Source organism: Danio aesculapii, chromosome 25 (genome assembly GCF_903798145.1).
Source record: "Danio aesculapii chromosome 25, fDanAes4.1, whole genome shotgun sequence".
NCBI classification, from domain to species: domain Eukaryota; kingdom Metazoa; phylum Chordata; class Actinopteri; order Cypriniformes; family Danionidae; genus Danio; species Danio aesculapii.
In genome coordinates this window covers 15798470-15812528 of record NC_079459.1, presented here as the reverse complement: position 1 = coordinate 15812528, position 14059 = coordinate 15798470, and the positions used below count along the sequence as shown (strand labels likewise).

The 14059-nt window shown below is 34.2% G+C and overlaps 1 protein-coding gene across 1 annotated transcript in view; it reads left to right on the top strand.

Annotated features, from left to right (window-relative positions):
- The window catches only part of cep290 (centrosomal protein 290), a 71170-nt gene that overhangs the window by 1040 nt on the left and 56071 nt on the right, over window positions 1-14059 (top strand). The window contains exons 3-10 of the mRNA XM_056451527.1: window positions 1447-1524; window positions 1662-1731; window positions 3836-3882; window positions 4187-4330; window positions 4991-5044; window positions 8970-9116; window positions 10732-10914; window positions 11138-11227. Coding sequence (XP_056307502.1) covers window positions 1447-1524; window positions 1662-1731; window positions 3836-3882; window positions 4187-4330; window positions 4991-5044; window positions 8970-9116; window positions 10732-10914; window positions 11138-11227 — 813 coding nt within the window. The remainder of the gene's footprint in view (window positions 1-1446; window positions 1525-1661; window positions 1732-3835; window positions 3883-4186; window positions 4331-4990; window positions 5045-8969; window positions 9117-10731; window positions 10915-11137; window positions 11228-14059) is intronic.

The following is a 14059-nucleotide window of genomic DNA, read 5'->3' as shown; positions in this document are numbered from 1 at the left end:
GAAAAATGTAAATAAAAAAAATATTACACATCTCTTAGGAACAGTATTACCTTTTCTAAAGCGCGGTATACCTTGAAAATGGTTATCGTCCCATGCCTTATATACACACAATATGTGATCATTAAAAATTCAAAATCCTTGAATAGAATGATGTATAACAAAATTCTGGAATATAGTAATTGTTTTATTTACCTTGTTTGTTTTATCACAACACATCTTATATGCCATCTCTAACTTAATGATGATCACTTTTTTTTTTTGTAACTACTCAAAAATTATAGTTGTGTAATTCAGTGTTTCTCAACCATGTTCCTTGAGGACCACCAACACTGCATGTTTTGGATGTCTCCTTTGTCTGTCATACCCATTACAGTCCTTTCAGTCTCTACTAATGAGCTGATGATCTGAATTAGGTGTGTTTGGTTAAGGAAACATGGCAAATGTGCAAGACTGATGGTCCTCCAGGAACGTGGTTGAGAAACACTGGAGTATATAACTCATTTTGATGTCACCCAATATGTTTTTAGTACAGTGGATGGTAAGATAAACATAATTAGTAAGGAAAAATTACATATTTTTTCTATTTTGTTAAACCTTTGTTTACTGAATAAATTGCCTCTGTCAATCAATTATAACTGCAATTTATTTTCCACAGAATATAAATATGCTGTAAACTTTACTGGGAGCTTTATTACTTACACATTTCTGTCATTCTAAAGGCTACAATTAACAACAGGACTCAGACTGTGCAAATTTTTTATATTCATATAATTGTTAAATAATTTTTACTTAGGTCTTGTTGAAATGTAACAATTTACACAGTGACATTGTAACTTCTTTTCATAACAGATAAAAAATAGATCAAATAGGATATCACTAACAGGTTCAGTAAAATATTAATACGAAACAACACTATATCTGTTTGGTATGCATGTGTAACAAATTTAAAATGCGGACCCAAAATATACTATTTCAATTGTGAAGATTTTGTGATTTTTATATTTATTTATTATTATTCAATTTCTTTGTCTACAATACATAATATGATATCTCTTTTAACACATATACTATGTATACGGCATATATACTTGATCAAAAGAGTTTTGGTATATATATTTTTTATATTTATATTTTTGTGTGTGTTTTCTGGTTTAATTTTTTTTGTAAATAAATTCTAAAATATTATTTAACTACTATTAATAAAAACTGTTTAGTGTGAATATGTGAAGTTACAAACTTAATGCTCAGTTATTGTGTGTGTCTGTGCTTGCATGTTCAAAAAAATTGATAATTTAATCTTTCAAACCCCCTCAAATCCCTCCAAAAATACAAAAAATCTCTAGTCTCAGGTCTTGCTTTCAGACTAACATCTGCTTATCGGCATGTTTAAGTGAGAAAACATTCTTCTTGCAAATTCGTCTGATAATGAATTTCCTTTGCATACAGGTCAAACCACGGGACCTAAAAGCAGATGATTCTGAGAAAATGATTCAACTCTTTAGGATCTCACAAACACTTCTGAGGGTAGGGCTGATTCATCATCTGACGCAGACACTTTTTTTTTTGTTATGTAGTAGTTTCTGGTCATTGAATTATCAGGAGCACTTGTTGTTATGGATCATTTTAGTTAATGTTATTATTTATGTTTGGATTTTTTTTAGATGAAACTGGATGAAATTAAATGTGCCTATGAGGTTGTAGACAGCGCAGGGGCAGAGCAAGCAAGAATTGGTATGTATAGTCGTTGCTAGGTTTTCTGCATTTCCGTAAAATTTATAATGTTGAAATTCAAATGGACAGTTATTATTATTATTATTATTATTAATATATATATATATATATATATATATATATATATATATATATATATATATATATATATATATATATTTTTTTTTTTTTTTTTTTTTTTTTTTTTTTTTTTGTTCTGATATTATTTTTATTCTATCTTTTCTATTCTATCTCTGATAGGACAGTATGTAGACAGGAAGCAAAGAAGAAACACTTTATTTATTTATTTATTTATTTATTTATTCATGCTTAGAAAATGCAGTACCTTTTATACAATCCCAAATCAGGAAAAAGTTGGGACAGCATGGAAAATGCAAATAAATAAAGAAAGTACTGATTTCCAAATTTGCAGACAATATTAACACAAAATATTTAATGTTTTGTCTGGTCAGCTTTATTTTTATTTAAATGTACGTCCCTTCCTGTCATTCAGACCTGCAACACAATCGAAAAAAGTTGTGACAAGAGCAATTTAGGGCTAATAATCAGGTAAATTGGTTAAATATTGACGTGATTTGAAACAGGTCAACATGTCATCAGGTGATTGTAATTATGATCTGGTACAAAAACAACATCCAAGAATGGCCTAGTCCTTTATGAGCAAAGATGGGCAGAGGATCGCCAGTTTGCAGCAAATACTTAAGAAAATTATTAAAATGTTTAAAAACAATGTTCCTCAAAGAAAGATAGGAAGGCATTTGGATATTTCACCTTCGACAGTGCATAACAAAATTATAGGATTCAGGGAGTCTGGAGGAATTTAGTGTGTAAAGGACAAAGATGCAAACCTGTGCTGAACTACCATAATCCCTCTGGCAGCACTGTATCAAGAATCATCATTCATCTATAAGTGATATCAACACATGGGCTCAGGACTACTTTGACAAACATTTACCACAATGCGTAGTTACATCCACATGCCTGTTAAAACTGTACTGTGCCAAAAGGAAGCCCTATGTTAACAAAATCTAGAAGCGCCGTCAACTTCTCTGGTCTCAGAGGCATTTTTTAGGAGAAATGAAATGCTTTGGCAAAGGTTGCTTGCACTTCTGTGATGGCACCATTAATGCTGAAAAGTACATAGAGATTTTGTAGACTATATGCTGCCGTCTTTTCCAGGGACCCCCATGCATATTTCAACAAGACAATGCAAAACCACATTCTGCACACATTACAAAGTCCTGGCTGCGGAGAAAGAGGATACAGGTACTTGACTGGCCTGTCTGCAGTCCGAACCTGTCTCTAACAGAGAATCTGTGGCGCATTTTGAGGGAACAAAATATGACAACGAAGACCATGTGCTGTTGCCCACTGTAAGCCTTACAAGAAGAATGGGACAAAATTATACCTGAAACACTTCATCAACTGGTGTCTTTAGTCTCCAAACGTCTTTTAAGTGTTGTGAATAGGAATGGCACCATACAAAGGGATAAATGCTTTACTGTTCCAACTTTTTTTTTAAATGTGTTGCAAGAACCAAAATTAGAATAAGTGTTTATTTAACAAATAAAAATGAGGAACAGATAAAATAATGTGTGTTGTATTGTCTGAAATGAAATAAAAGTCAAAGTAAATTTAGAAATAAATTTTTTTTATTTGTGTTTTCCATAATGTCCCAATCTTTTTTGATTTGGGGTTGTACTATTTCTGTAAATTAATTTCCTCTTGTAATGACTACTCTGATCATGTTTTTGATGTCATTCACAACCAGTAGAAAACTACAACAACCCAATCAATTCCAGAAGGACAAAATCAAGTCCCGCCCCACTTCTTTTTGAGTTTGAGATTTTTTGAGTCCAGTTGAGTTTTGAGTTTGAGTTCACACAAATATATGTCACAGTAGTGTAGAAAAAACATTGCAAATTTCATGCCTATTTGGCAAACCTAAGGATGAAATTATCTAACAAAGTCTTACGTCCTAGAGCTTTGGGAGTAGGATAATTGTTTATATTTTGTTTTATTGAAACTGTTTACTGTAATACTTGTACCACATTGTTGCTGTCATTTGGTAAAATATTTATGTTTGTGCAAAAAATGATTGCAGAAAATGAGCTGAAAGCCAAAGTCTTAAAGCTGGAAAGTGAGCTGGAGGTAAGGGAGATGTTTGACTAATTGAATACAGTTCTGATAATTTGATTGCCATTACAGTATGTGTGGTTTGTGAAAATGTCTGTTTACAAGCACCGACTTAAGAGGATTAAAGGCTTATTTCCACGTTTATTGCCATCTATTACTAATCTAATTGTTTTACACATAGCATTTCTATTGTTATGTTTATTGTTGTGAAAAGAAGTGAGATTTCATGCAACCCACCAACATCAAAGATCTGTACAGATGGAGAGTTTAGGGTTTTGGGTCTTGAGCTTTATTCAGATCTGCCTCACTTCCTGTCCAGATGGCCCAGCGTGTGACGGGAGGGGGAGACAAACATTTTCTGCGGGATGAAATTCGCCAACTGGAGAGTCACCTGGAGCGCAAGGAGAAAGAGGTGACCCAACTGGAGAAGGAAATGGGCAAGGAAAGGAAATCCAATGAAGAGGTAGGCAGCACTTTTAATGAAAGGTGTACAAAATGGCTTCAGAAACCCTGCAGTCTGTTTTTATCATATTATTATTAGAATTTTAAAACAAGTATACATACATGCATGCATACATACGTACATACATTTATATATACAGTTGTTCTTGAAAGTGTACATGCCCCCTTGCAGAATGCTGACAAATATTAAAATGTATACATTACCAGTTTAACTTAACTGGAACTTAAAGAAAAATATGGTCATATTTACAAAAAATGACAAAACAAATCTCAAACCAAAATGGAGAATTTAAAAATAAAACCAAAACATTTCAACTCTTAATAAAATTGTACATTTATCACAGTATTATAATAATTTAAAGTAAAACTGACAAATGGAGTGAGATTAATTTCAATGAATTCTTCATTCATAATAGAGAAAACCATTTGCTTTTGAATGTAAAAAGTCAGATGCTGCTACTGTAAATACTGTTGAGTTATTTTATTATTAGTGTATGTAATTAAATGAGCAAGTTATAGTTCAACCAAAATATCGTTCGATAAATGTTCTGTTTATCAAAACTAAAGCATTTTGGGATAGAAAATATGGAATAATAATTCTGCAGCTGCATGTGCATGATTGACAAACTAAAACATTGATTGCATGTTTTCCATCTCCCAGCTGGCTCTTCGTGCAGAAGAAGCAGAAGAGAAGAACAGGAAACTAAAAAGAGAGGTATGTCCAATCCTTTTCTGAGCGTGCATAATGCTTTTTGGGTACATCTTAAATCTTTCTCTGTATGTTATCTGTTCCATCATCTCTCATATATCACTATTATTCACTTCACTTCAGCTTTATTCCTTGTCTGCCCATTTCATTTTCTACGCATGCTTGTTATCATTTTCTGTTCCTCGTTTCTTTCCTCGCTGTCATCTGTTGTCAATGCCCATCAAGATAAAGCAGCTTACGAGGAAGGTAAGACCCTAGATTAGCCAGAATTAGAGTAGACAGGCTATTTATTAGAAACATGTTTATGACAAATGGAGCGGCACCACTTGCCTTGTCTAAAATGGCCACCACAAAAAAAAAATGTCTTTGACTGTGATTCTGTTGAAGGCTTTATTTATGAATGGTTGGTGAATGTTCAGAGGTATGTGATTATTTTCTGGGAAATGAGCTGATTAAACAGTTCCTGGAACTTCTTGACCACACTACTGTTCCATATCACTGATTAAAAAATTTTTTCAACAGTCCTTATAGCCTGCAACAGCAGAAAAATAAAAACCCTTTAAAACATTGACCGAGCAAGTAAATATATAATAAATAACAGGATAAAAAATGCAAACTATTTTTCATTTCATTATCTACAGAAAGCATGTATGCTCTTCTTTCTACCCTCTCCCAGAGATCTTGTACATAAATTGGTTCCACAAGTGATAATTTTCAGTACTGTGGTAGGTCTTGAAACAATTAAACTCAAAACATTATTATTTTTAGAGACTTGTTGCTGCTGAGAGACTCTCTTAAACTTTCTCTCTAATAGAGATTCATTAGTCTTTTATGGCATAGTCAATGGCATAAAAATTTATTTTGTGTAGCACTAACTTCGAACACACTTTTGCAGGAAAACATTATATGATAAATATAACTGACCTGAGGGCCAGATTTACTTTTAACAGCTTTCAGCAGTGCTAACAGTCTTTTTGGCATTAAAGACATTAAAATATATTTACTAAATTAGCATAGAGAAAAATTGCGCTGAAAACGTATGGTCATGGCTATTATTGTGCCTGACTTTACCTAATATGCATTTGTAGGAGTTTCCCAGTCAGACACTAATTTTATGAGAGTGTATTTCAATGAATCATACAATGTGATTTTACTAACTTTATTTAATGTCTAAAAAATCATGTCTTAAATTATCTGCTTGAAATAGATGCAGTTGTTATCTGAACACATTGTTTTCCATGCCGTGCTATTTTTTTCTTTACTTCAAGAAAATATATATAAATAACTTTAAGAACAAAAACTAGGGTGAGTCATGTAATACCAGGTCTACCATACTTCTTTTAGTACCTCAATAGCCGCATTTCAATTGTCACTACCAGCTATTGGCCCTACAATGGATATGCAATGTGATTTCGGCCTCACCGATCAAGCTCCTGGGCTATTGCTCTGGCCCACACTGGCTTGACAGTGGAATAGCAGCTAATGTGTAGGCTATAGATTGAAGGAACTTTAAGATCACCTTGTAGGCCAATTGGCTGCTCGATAAAATCCCCATAGGATTTCCCATAGGCTTTTCAGTGATTGCATATAACGAGCTCTGTGTTCAAACACAGTTTATTACACATACACGTTTTGTCCAACCAGATAATCTTCACAAGATAATATAACTTTTATCATTTTTGGATCCTAAATGCAAACACGAGAACAGAAAAGCTAGCCTTAGGCTGTAAACGAACTACACCACGTCACCACCAATCAACAAGTTATTCTCTCGTGAAGGTTTTTACAGGTGAAGACATACTCTACACACAATATGAATGTCCAGTTAGAAAAATACTACAACCTATAAAAGACTCTTTATGAAACCATCTTTTCACTAAATAACAGACCAATCCAAATGCCCAACACAAACTGTAAAAGTGGGTTTATGCATTGCAGTTTAGCTCGATGACATATAATGTCTCCGACGTCACCTGTAATCCCATTTAGCAACTTGACAGCAACCATCTTTTTAAAAGAAGCGTAACAGACAACTTGACATCATAGTTCCTCCACTCTAAAGCCTTTTCAGATTTTTGAATGGCCAGCGTTTTTGAATAGCCAGTGTACCATCCTGGTACATAAAAGCCAGAATTGATGCAAACTTAATCAGAAACTTAACTGGTTAGCAAGATATTCTGGCTTCAAGGTACAAGACCAAGATGTCCCGCATTCTCAGGATAGTCCAGTATTTCAGTTCCATTTTTAGTGTCACGCGTAACAACGTAATCAAAAATAACCAAGCTTGCCATAAAACAAAATCAACATCCATTTACATTTGTTACAGATTATAGATCTATTGTAAATTGCATGTGAGCTGAGCGCATGGGTGCTGTCCAGTTCTGAAGTCTTTTTTCTTTGCATATAATAGGTTTACGTTGTTGTCTTGTGGTCGCTTATAGTAAGCTCATCTATTTTGTGAATATACCTATTCTTTAGCCTGTAAACAAACAACAAAGGAATAAATACAGTTAAATAGAACTATTATTGTGTTCAATAGTTGTACTTTGTAGTTGTACATTTTTAATGAAGTAGGCTAGCTTTGACATCATGTAGAGAAAAAAAAAGTATTTTCTTCCTGCCTGGTCATTGTAGATCCCCTGCTCCTTATGACCATCAGCTCTACTTATTACTATGCTAATTTGCACTGCGTTTATTGCTTTGGTCGATATGTAAATGACATGTTATGTCTGTGTTCTTTAATTTGCACATTGTCCATAGGCGCTGTTTTACATTTTGTAATTTAGCAAATCTGCCCATTAATTACCAACCTGTCTATTCTTACTAAAGGTGAGGTCACTTTTACTGTTTGTATTAGCAACGCACTCATTTACTCCATTTTTTACTAGACAAGAAAGCTGAGTTTTAAATAAAAATATTAACAGATGTTACAGTTTGACATGTTGACAATACACAGATAATAAAAGTTAGGGGAAAAAAATCTGTCAGCATGACACGCTCTTGTGAAGTCCATTTGAGAGCCATTTACACAATGTTTTTTGCATTGAAAAACATTAGACCGAGGCAGTGGAATGGGGAAAAAACATTTGTTTTACATTTACACCATGCTGACCACTTCATATGTGGTGCACTTGGATAAGAACTATCTTTATCCAATAAAAAAAAACACTTGAATGATTTTGTAGTTACATTTACAAGTATAACTTGTTAAACATGTGCCTTGTCACCCGAGTGGGAAAGTGAATAAAAAGGATGTGCAGCTACGATTTCAGTCATAAGCACCAGTGTGTGTTAGTAGAGTGCAATATGAACCTGGTTTTGATGCACTTTTACATTACATGTCATAATAATAATGTATTTGGTCAGGAGGTGGGCTATAGGGGGTCTTTTGTGGCTGTTTTAATGCTTCCATATGAGCCACAAAAAGCGCATACTTTCCACCTACTCACTAAATTCATATTCTTAAACACTAGCCAGAGCTGTTTAAACGTTGCCGCCTGACATTGTAAGTGTGGTTTGAAAGCAAAAAAACGTGCAGATTGGTGTTTAGCATAGCTTTGAATCTTTCAGAGCAGAAACAAATCATCAGCTCTCTCTGTTTTCTGTTTTTTATGTTCATATGCATAAGCTATTTTAGATCAGAATATCAACCCATACATGCACTGACCCGTAGACCACCACCACAAAGAATTCAGTGGTCAAAATTTAAAGATAAAGCACCAGGTGTAAACAGGAATGTGTGTCTGTTGTCTACTTGTAGTCTAATCATGAAATTGTAGAGAATTCATTAACATACCTGCAGTGTGACTCAAATGATTGAAGTCAATAATTCAGAAGTAATAAGACTCCATGTCATGATATTTGATACCCATTCATTTAGCAGTAGATCAGGCTTGACAGCAGAAAGATTTATGCGTTTTTGTTTCTACAGAATGAGCAGCTCCAACAGGACATTGAGTTCTACAGAAAGGAACAGGAGCAAAGGGAACCTCTTCAGACCAAAGAGGAGAGCAATGAGATTCAGAGGAGACTCACCAAAGCCAACCAGCAGCTGTACCAGTGCATGGAGGAGCTGCAGGTACATTAATCCTCAAATCTCCTTCAGCCAACATAACATGACAGGCTCAGTCTAGATTAATGCACTATTATTGCTTCAGACACCATTCAACACACCATGCTTTACACTTATTTTATTATTTTACTTAAATCTACTTATTTTACACTTATTTTACTTAATTTTTAATTCACTTTTTATAAACTGATGCTTATTGGCATGTCAATGTCAACTTGACAGTATGAGCTTATTGTTTAACCCTATGAACATGTAATTTAAATAGAAGTGGCCAATTGTTTAGTTTTTTCTGCTTAAAAATGCTTCAAATCTATATGTATAAATAGCAAAATGATGTACTTGTTATTGTACAAGTACTAAATTCAGACCTGTCTTTCTCTTTTGTCAAATATAATTTTAATTTAGCCTATATTTGCATCCACAACACAACTCGAGAGAAAATTTGGTATTTCTGGTGGGTATAGCGTTCAAAGGCCTTTACAGTACATCGCACGTCATGACCACATTGTGAACATTACAGCTAAAGAGGTGAACAGAGTAAACATTCTGATTATGGAAGTAGGTTGCTGCTTTGACGCATATCTGGATTTGTGCTATTCAGAGAAAATGCTGAAATATCAACTAATAGCAAATGCTCTGAAATTGTGCGGCTACAACACAAAGCTAGTTGTTTTAATTTATGGTAGCCTAGGACACGTTCATAAACTGTGTGTGAGAGGATTACAAATTGCTGGACTCAGTAAAAAAGACTAAACAAATTGCCAAATACTGCTCTGTGTCTGCAATAGGCAGTCTGCATGTTTGCAAGATGACGCCATCTCTATCCTTAATTTGCAGATTTTCTTTTATGTATTTATTTATTTACTACTTTGTGTAGATCTGATTTGAGTGTTTTAATATTGTCATGTAAAAGATATTGAGTGACTGTATTTATTTGCACATTGCTTGTACTGTGAAACATAATGGGCTTCTTTATTTGGATGCTGTGTTACTTTAATTAGTATTAGTCATTCCAAATAAAATAATCAAGTGTGTGTGTGTGTGTTTGTAGGTGAGAGTCGAGGTACTGAGAGCTGCGCATCAGAGCAGAACTCATTAATATTTATGACCTTCCCAAATATGGTCAATTAGGACCTTCTGATTCTAGGGATGTATTTTGGGGCAATATTTGAGCATATAAAACCGTTTCTTTTTGAACTTACCTAAACCACATACCTCACTCACTCATTCACTTTCCTTGATCTTGATCCATCAGGGGTCGCCACAGCAGAATGAACCGCCAATTACTTTGGCATGCATCTACACAGCAGATGCCTTTCCAACCGCAACCCAGCACTGGGAAACACTCATACACTCTCATTCACACACACATCCATGATATATGTGGTGTATATATATTATTATATAAGCAATTAAATTTACAATTTTTGTATTTTAAGTGTTTTTTTTGTTTGTTTGTTTTTATTTTAATTTAACTAAAATGTTTGCTGGTCAGTAAATTGTTAGGTTTTGATTGTTGCTTGTCTGATGAGGAACCCTTCTACTTGAACTTGATCTGGATTTTAGAATCCTCTTTAGATGATCTTTTCAGATACAATAAACATATTCTTCTTGTTCCCAGCATGCCGAGGACTTGGCTGCCAACCTGAGGAGTGAAAATGAGCACCTGCAGAAGAATCTAGAAGAATCTGTGAAGGAGATGGAGAAGATGACAGACGAATACAACAAGATGAAGATCGCTGTCCAGCAAACGGATGCCATCATGGATCAACTGAGAAAAGACCGAGATCATGCCAAGCTTCAGGTAATTTAATCATGCTAATAAAAGAGGTCATTCCAGTCCCACATGCTGATCGATCTATTTGTTGTTATAACCACATTCTCTTTTACTGCTATTGGCAGGAAAATGTATAGCGTAATTCAGAGTGGTTTACGAGTTTGCACGCATGGGGGGCCGCTCTCTTTTATTATAGGAAAAATTAAAAAAAGATTGTTGCTGTTCCTTTTAATGAGATGTGTTTTTCAAGGTAAGAGAGCTAACTGACCAGATCCAGGCCAGAGTGGAAGAGGACGACCCAGTTATGGCTGCTGTTAATGCTAAAGTCGAGGAATGGAAGGTAAGCCGAAATGTCAACATTGACAATATAAGCAGCTTGTACGCAGTGGAGGTTTGTGACGTTCATGAACCCGTGTCATTTCTGCAGAAGTGGCGGATTGCTTTCTTTTGTCTCATTTTGTTTATGTGGTTTACCTGCCTGAAATTGCTCACTTCATTTTAAGAAGTTCTGAAGCAAAGGTTGAATACTTGATTTAGTGCCAGAAACCTGTCAGCCAACAGTTTTGTAATCCAGCTAAACATTTCAGTAAAAACATTAACGTTTTTTTACATTTTTATTGACCACATCTATGATGGAATTTAGATTGTATGTTTAAAAGAAATATTAATGGAGTGATGTATTTTTTGTCATTCTTTTTGCCCTCAGTATGCTTCACACATCAAGTTTGGCATAGCTTTACGTTTACTTCAGCAAGTTTTCTTAATTAAATTTGTTGTCAAGTTATTCGAGAACACTTTGAATCTCATAACTTTGCGCCTGTATGGTTTCTGAAGAAATACCATGCATTATTGTCATTGCATTTAAATGACAGAAATACTAGGATAAAACCTTAAAACTAACAATTAAAGAATCTTTAATATATAGTATTGTAACATATACTTTTATTTATTTATTTAATTATTTTATGTAGTAACTCATTCATTCAATAATTATTTGTAAAATGTTCAAAATAACCCTTTAACTACCCCACCAAGAAAAAAAATATTGGATTGCATTTCTTAACTCCTAATGTCGCTAGTTAACATACTCAATGCATTTTTTTTTTCAACACATCCCATAATTTCTAAAATATTAACCTCTGACAAATGGTAGATATGTCGGTTTATGTTAAAAGTACCGAAATTAATACATATACTATGAAAAAGATGAAAATATGAAGTATAAGACCAATTTATTTAAAAACATAATCAAAATAAAATATTTTTTAAATGCTAACTCATGTTTTCTTGTTTCTTTGTTTATACATTAAACTAAAATCAAGTGTAATAGTGCAACAGGATTATGTTTGCTTGATTTTTCTAGTAGAGCCCTGTACGGGCCTTAAAACTAAGCCCTAGCCCAGCTCTGGCCCGAGACGCACTGGCTGTAGCCCGGCCCTTGTCCAACAGCTCATCAAAATTTTTGGCCCGATTTTGACCCGAAGCCCGTTTTTTCCCCGCCAAACAGCTTAAACTGTTACAGCCATTAATATAGATCAGATTTGTATTTAATAGAAAGTTGATGTTTTTACTTTTCATTTTTTTATCAAAATAATTTAGACAAATGTTTGGATTTTTGTTATTTTAAATGTAGGATTTAGTTTAAATGACATCGATATTCAAGTGGTATGTTTTCCATAGTTAGTTTGCTCATTTCAACCCAGTGGTGCTTGCAGCCATATGGCTGTACGCACTGCGCGTACTTACCATGAGAGGGTGCGAATTAATGCAGCTTTTTGTTTATTTATTTTTTACATAATTTTTATTTAATATAAAACAGTATACACTACGATATATTGACAAAGCAAGAAGTAATGAGAATAAATAAAGGTGTGTATTTGTGTGTTTTAAAGTGTGTATGTACTTGTATGGTGGGAGATGGGTAAAGAAATCTATTGGCTTTAGATTTGCTGGCAGTTTTTCTGTACACTAAAACTTACAATTCAGCTATTATTTAAATGATGAGAACAAAAACTAATGAGACAAATATTGATCCCTCACACGGGGCGGAGACCACAGTCTCATCAGCACCTGAGCTGAGTGTCTCATTCATCGGACAATTCAGATTCGGCTGCCAGCTGCACAGCCTCCTCGCATGGAGCCGCTACCATTCAAGATGTTTTAAACAATTTTAATTTTATTTAGGCTAGATTACTATTTTATTTGACATTAATGTTTTGGCATTGTTGAAGTATATAGCGGACTTGAAGCACCTCAAATGTTATTAGTTGTTCTATTTTATCTAGTAGAAAACTGACTAGCAAAAATATATATTTTTTATATAAGACACAAACTATACGAAATTCGTTTTAATGAGATATTATTTCCAAGAAAATAATACGAATTATATTTTTGTTTGAGCCCGCCCACTACTCAACTGTGAGGGTGGATTTGTTTCAGTCAGTGGAAAATAAGGATTTAATTAATGCTTCACTACCACAATCTCCTGTCATATGTTTGCAAATTTTTTATTATGTCATAATTTAAAAAAATTACGTCTTGGGTGTCTGATTTTTCCTTTGTGCTGATGTGCTTCTATTACATACAGATTTCAAAGAAAATATATTAATATTAAAAAGGAAACGAATTATGTTGTAACAAATGCCCTTAAATAGCCTTTGACATGAAGCATCAGTGTTCTTGAGATTAAAATAAGAATGAACGATGATGAGGTGGGTCAGGCGGTGCTGGATTTGTGCATAATTGGAATAAAATCCTGCTAACGCCGCTGTTACAAGTTGTGCATTGTTCATAACCAGAGGGCTCATCACTTAAAGTTGTCACTATTTGAAAAGTTGACCAGAAGTTTGCCTTTCCTCTAAGGTTTTACACAGTTTTAAGTTCACCATTGGCAATTTTTCTCTTTACGGCTGGAAATTTGTATGCGCTAGACATCACTGGCGCTTCCGGACCACACGCATTAGATCTCATTAAACTTCTTTTTATTTACGTTTTTTCTAATGAAGGCACGAAGTTTGATATGCGTGCTAGCTATGACATAAAAATTGGCCCGAAGCCTGGCCCTAGGGGAATAAAAAAGTCGGGTCCCGTCAGGCTCGGGCTTAAATGGAGGGCTCTATTTTCATGTAAACCAACAATTCTGTGTAATGTAAACCATTATTTGAATGATTTA